This window comes from Gymnoscopelus braueri (genome assembly GCF_963280865.1).
Source record: "Gymnoscopelus braueri genome assembly, chromosome: 7".
NCBI classification, from domain to species: domain Eukaryota; kingdom Metazoa; phylum Chordata; class Actinopteri; order Myctophiformes; family Myctophidae; genus Gymnoscopelus; species Gymnoscopelus braueri.
The window spans coordinates 37,559,016-37,565,539 of NC_137608.1; the positions used below are offsets into that span (position 1 = coordinate 37,559,016).

The 6,524-nt window shown below is 40.1% G+C and overlaps 1 protein-coding gene across 1 annotated transcript; it reads right to left on the reverse strand.

The window, feature by feature from the left end:
• Window positions 1-1,650: 1,650 nt before the first annotated feature.
• got1l1 (glutamic-oxaloacetic transaminase 1 like 1) lies at window positions 1,651-5,976 on the reverse strand (the record flags this gene model as incomplete). The annotated part of the gene is made up of 8 exons (XM_080433586.1): window positions 1,651-1,790; window positions 2,359-2,501; window positions 3,116-3,281; window positions 3,900-4,050; window positions 4,228-4,445; window positions 4,952-5,075; window positions 5,234-5,415; window positions 5,826-5,976. The coding sequence occupies 8 exons, from the start codon at window positions 5,974-5,976 to the stop codon at window positions 1,651-1,653; spliced, it is 1,275 nt and encodes a 424-aa protein (XP_080289712.1).
• Between the last annotated feature and the right edge of the window lie 548 nt (window positions 5,977-6,524).

The following is a 6,524-nucleotide window of genomic DNA, read 5'->3' on the forward strand; positions in this document are numbered from 1 at the left end:
CCTGATTGTTTGACAAAGATAAAAGCAGCTGTAGACCGGCTAACCTGCCCGATTGTAGCTTTAAACAACCTGTGTGCGCTCCCGCGGTCGTCAATCACGCACTGGCAGGCGATCACTTTTGCTCAAAACACCGGCCTTCAGGCCTGGCAGAGATAACCAAAGTTCAGTGAACTTCCAATATCATACTATGCCACAACTTGTTGGCAAAGAAACCAATATAATAGTTTTATACTTGTGGTAAGAAAGAAATATATAGAATACATGACTGTTACATTTAGATGGTACAATACATCACTTATACATGAAATACATAATACACATGGTAATTGTATAGTTGCCCACATTACCACTGGTATTCTGGGCATATCATAATAGGCGAACATTCAGTCGCAACGCGACACATTGTATGTTTGTAGATTGGCTATTTACGCTATTTGATGTACAACAAATTATAAAATTGTTAAAGTGCAAAACAAGATGGCTATGGCGAAAACAAACTCCTGCAGTGTAATACCAATACAAATATATATTGTGTTTGTAGCCACTCAAACACAACACCCCAGCCCTCTGAGGTCCACTCCCTGGCAGGAGGCAAAGGAATTAAATGGAGGAAATATTTCCTATGGCGTTCTGTGGTACACCTTGGTGGTGGAATCAGCTGCTGCTGCTGTGTTTGTTCAGCCTGTTCAACTGATCGTGAACCTGGGACCACCATCCTGACTCAAGGATGAGACTCAACCTGGGGCCCACTGTTGTGTGAGTTAAGATTTCTTGAGCTGCACAGAGATTACTATTCTATTTCTATTACTGAGCTGGACAGTGACAGACAGTCTTATATCATTTTCTGTCTCCAGTGTCTATAGCCCTGTACTTATTCTTTAGGTATGTTGGATATGTTGTGAAAACAACAGCAACAACAACACTCCCACAGAGATGTGTAGTTGCAAAGGGTTAAAAACACGTCATTGGTTTAGCTGTAAGCTCTGGTAATTCTGCTGGACGCATCCAAATCTACAAGGGGGTATATTTCATAGGCCTACATGTGCCTCTTGACAGAGTCTGTGGATCTTAATGAGCTGATACTCTTCTGATACTCTAATACTTGTCTTGAAGTCCTCAAATGACCACTGATAATGATGTCTTAAATTCCACCGTCCTCGTATCACACACAAACATTCAATGTATATAGTATTATCAATATTATATATAATATATTAAAAATGATATGTAACAAGTGTCTTAAAGATCTTTTGTTTGTACAGTATTTGCTTAAGCTAAGGCATAGGCCTTGCTAATAGACAAACCAGTAATAGGGTAAATAACAGCAAGATATTTTTATATCTCACCTTCTGTATTCTGCCAGCAATTTTATCCTTCACGATTAACAAATACTCAATATTCAATATAGACACATTAACACACATTTACAAAGTACATCTTTACCCTAGCTCAGAGACCACATCATGCCATCTCAGAATAGACACTACTCCATTGACTATGGAGCCTATTTGTTCTACCATACTGTACCATCTAAAATTGCAGCTAACCTTTGACTGCATGCAATTACAATAGCTACATCAAACCTGAAACGGCACAAATATCCTGTCCCGATGCGATGAAAGAATGACTCCCCCCTCCCGTTGACAGGGATCAGTATGGAGACGTCAGGGCCTGGTGGATGGACTCGGCTATGTAGTCCAGGCTGCCTCTGTTGATTGCACTCACATTGATGCAGCCATTAGGAAGCAGATAGATGTGTCTCCTCTGTGACAGAAAATCCACCTGTTGAGCTTAATTAGAAGGTAAAACGGGCCTAAGCATGACCGTGTTTATAGTGGTATGTTTTTTGTTTCATTTTTACTATAGGTTATTATAATTATAGATTTAAAAGCAAAGGTTCAAAAACTAAAGTAGCTTAACTGGCTAACTCGGTATTCAATCATTACATGACTAAAAGCTGGAATAGTCTGTGTCTTTCATTCACTATTGAGTAATGGATGTCAGACTATGTTTTGAACATGTTACGTGAGAATGATTCTCTCCTGAACCCTTTGCTGACGCATGAATAATGAATGCTCCTTTTGTACAGTCCGAATGTGTCTCTTTACGTGTAGCCACCGATTAAGCGATTTAAGCGGCAGAATGCATAAAAACTAGAGCATCCATTTGTTACTCAGACCTTACAAAGCAACGTACTTTCCAATGACGGAAGAGAAATGTGTTTTTCAGATGTTCTTTTTAGATGCTTGTTCACTCAGCATTTCCCATGCCCCAGAGCATTAAATAAAACTTAACTATGGTCCCGAGGTCCTTTTGATAGGCAAAGTTTTACGTGATATAAAAGATGATGCACCTTACCGTTCAAACCGGTGCAACAGTACAGTCCACCTTGTTGAGTAAGGTGATTCCAGCAGCCAGGAGACCCCAGAAGTCGCAATCTTTCTCTCAACCTCTCCCTGATTAGCATACACCTTTCCACCATGTGCTTAAGTCCTTCCTTCCTAGGAGGTAGAGTTGGCAACATACAGTTTCAGAATGATAAATATATTTTTTTTGGGCGGTGAAACCGCCCCTATATGTGAGGTTTGGATATTTGCACACCAAATCCTGCGCTGTGATTGGCCACAAATGTACCCCCCTAACCCTGCACCGTGATTGGCCAATCACAGTCTATTCAGGACTGTGATTGGCTAGGGAAACATGACACATGTGCATAGCCCTATAAATAGGACCATAACTTAAAAAAAAACATAAATTTGTTTTTTTAAAGTTATGGTTTCTTCCATCACTTCTTCCATCACTTCTTCCATCACTTCTTCCATCACTGTGATGACCACTGTGACCACACCGCCCACTTCACACTGGGTGTGATTTTTTAAATTGCATGAATATCATTACCTTGAGTTCATCATTCAGTATCTCTATTATTACAGAATTCAGTTGACAACAGTGATTGTATTAGAGACAAATAAGTTGACTTGTCTTGCATGATGCAATTATTTATTTCTCAAGAACACGGTTCATATTTTCTTATTTGTCTTTAAAAAAATGTTAATGGGCCTGGGAAGTAAAGCAGTGTAAAGATGTAGTAATTCATAGACTGATTGTAACTCACCACTCAATGAGGTGGGCAGGGTTACTTAGCACTGTAGCAACAATACGCGCTCCTCCTGCAGATGGCTGGGCCCCTAGCACACTGACCAGTTGCTCTGCTTGAGACTGCACAGCTAACAGGATGGAGTTGTGCTTTAGGACACATATGAGGTGTCCAACACCCTCACCTAGAGGACAGGAGTATAAGATGAAGTGATATGACCCGATAATGGAGGGTTAATGCAATACATCGTTTGTTGACTGTTGACAGAATGTCGAGAAAGATGTTAAAGTGACATGGTTTGAAAAACTGAGTATCAGGTATCGGGTATAAAATCACCTCAATAGCAGCAGGTAAAACCACAGGTTTTACCTGCCAACAAGAGTGCCAACAAGAGGCTAACTTATGTAAAACATTTTTTTATATTTCTCCTTCAGATTTTATCCAAATTTCACGTGAATTGGTACACATGATCTCTATGGTCATGTAATCAAGATGAATCTGTTTATTTGCCATATTCCATTCTGATTGGCTAAGATTGACATCTAAAGTTGTCATAACACCCTTTTAACATTGCCCTATTATAGCGCCACCAGGAGGCAGATTTTTGCAAAAGAATGTATTTACTCTGGACTAGCTGCAGCAGGCTGTATTGGTATGAAATCCCATATTAATTTCTTGGTTTTCTGATTGTACATTGTTAAACCCCTGTTCATGATAACAATTAATGTTTTGATTGTCCTGGACCATGACTAACTTCGACTGTCTAAGCACTTCAATTGCATGTATAACATCACTTTCTCACCGTACAATCCAAAGCAGTGGGAAAAGGATTGGGCGCAGAGCAGCTCTATCCCCAGTGCTGCACAGTATTGCACAGGCCAAGCATCTCGCTCTAGGTCACCATAACATAATCCATGTGCAGGCAGTAACAGAAAAGGAAAAAGCCTACGTCTCTAATGATGTGAAACGAAAAAGGGAGAATAGACAGAATAGTTAGTGAAGAGTTAATTCATACCTCGTCGCACTCGTCGTTTTCAACGAGCATCTTTGATGTGCAATAAAGCATAAATTAAGCTTTAATTCTGGTAACAGTGATATTATTCTTCATTAGACTGCAAAATGCCAGTTACCATCATGAGCTGTGCAATCAGTTTCCAGTCATTGTGGGTGAGGTCTGCTCCAGTAGGGCAGTGGGCAGAGGCTGACAGCATGACAACGCTCTGCTCTGGTGCCATCTCCAGATCCTCTAGCATCTTCTCCAAACAGATGTGACGCCTCTCAGCATCCCAGTAATGATATTGACGGATATCTTGGAATCCTGCTGCCTGTAAGATACTCACCAGTGAGTCTGTAGAGATGATGACTTGGGTCATTTTACATTACCTACTTGCAGTATTAACTCACCTTCATCAACACTTAAAGCCTGCATTGTAACCTCTGTTAAACACTGTTTCTCACAACACTGATTTTGTTTATGTAGTGATTGAAGAAAAGCTATTCTCAAGTGTAGCCTGATTTATTTATTTTTTTTTATTATTTTTTTGCCTGTTCAGACATCTAACAGCATGTGGCAGCCAAATGAGCGTCATGCATTTCTAGGCAGCAACAACTTTTTTAAGTTCTCATTTATCTAAACATGATTAAAGTGGCTTACATTTTGAAATGTTGTAAATACTGGAGAAAAACATATACCGTATTCATATTGTAAGCTACAACTATTGTAAGTGTTTGTGTGTGGGGGGAATTATCTAAGAGAGAGAGAGACCAACTAGGAAAATAAATAAACATGCCCCATATTTTAAGGTCTGATAAATTAATGTTTGTAATTATAAATAGTTAAAAAAAATTACCCACCATCACACGGTGAGGAGAGATAGACTGGGCCACACCAAGCAGCACTGACATTGTACCAGTGTCTCAAAAGCTCAGCTCCCAAACGCACTGCACCAGTGCATCCAACAGTCTGGACACCCAGCACCTGGAGTGGTATTGTCAGCGTGAGTCTAACATTTCTTAACAAGTTACTCATTGGCCCAACTTTTAAGCAGAATTATGTTCATGATTTGTAAAGATTTTAAATGAAGTTTGGAGGGCTTAAATATAGCATGGTTGTCTGAGTAAGCAAATGGTCATTACCCTGTTCTCCACTATAGCATGAGCTCTCTTCCCCAAAGCCAGCTCTATAGCTCTCCTGGAAAATTCTGTCTGGCCAAGGGAGGATGAATACCCTGATTGTAGAGTGGGATCTGCGCTTATTTGTTGCCTTATTTTTCCAACAAGAGACGGCACAAACGGTTGACCTTCCTCGTTGAGACACTCTAAGAAACAAAAAATCACACCCAGTGTGAAGTGGGCGGTGTGGTCATCACAGTGGTCATCATAGTGATGGAAGCTCACTATTTATAGGTTATTAATATCATCATGTGTCTCTCTAGCCAATCACAGTGCTGAATAGAGTCAGCCAATAGAGTCAGCCAATCACAGTACAGGAAAGTGGGCCAATCACAGTGCAGGAAACTAATACTAATGAGGTGTCCCAACCCTACTTATAGGGGCGGCTACACCGCCCAAAAACGAAGGAAGCACTCAACATTTCTTACAACAAAGCTTTTTAGAATTACATGATCAGCATCGTGAACATATTGACCCCCCCCCCGTTAAATAGAACAGTTGATGTCAAACATGGTGGTGAGAACAGAACTCGACATTTTGAGATGAACTGACTCACCTCTACCTGCCAGATATAGCTTACTGGCATGAGTGTCTTTCTTGAAGGCAGAAAATAATTTCATTTCAGTGTTCACAGTTGCCGGTGGAGTGTCGATAAACACAGAGAGACCTTGGTTGACTCCATCACTGCTTCCACCTGATTGCCTCATTTTGTACCTTGACCGCTAGCTGCAAAGCCTTTGTTTAGGGCTGTTGCTAAGATACCGCATGCTTTTGGATACTGTTTCATGGCAACAGTTGTGATGGATGGATTTGCCCATTAGCAATGGCATACACTGAGATGTAATGAAATAGCCAACTGTTGTGTAAACTCTTATCTTTAGTTGAATATTTTTTTCAAGCCAATACACATGTTATACAGCAGAGAATAAAGGCTGGGCTTTATAACATTTTTCATAGGAACTAGTTGCCACAAACCACTAGATGGCAGTAGATGTCCAATCCAGGCAGTCAGTTTAAAATAACCACTGTTGATCAAAAGGGAAGGTCCTTGCTGCTTCCTTGTACACATTTTATATCAAAAGTATTATTAGTTAAAATGACAAATGTCATTTACTGAACCCCAACTACTTTGAAAATCCATGGGCGTGCATAACACACCTAGCCAGATTTAGATTTAAGATTATTTTATGGCATTTCTACATGTATTGGTATAGGACAGTTAAAAGTGACATTGCAATATTACTATTCACTGATT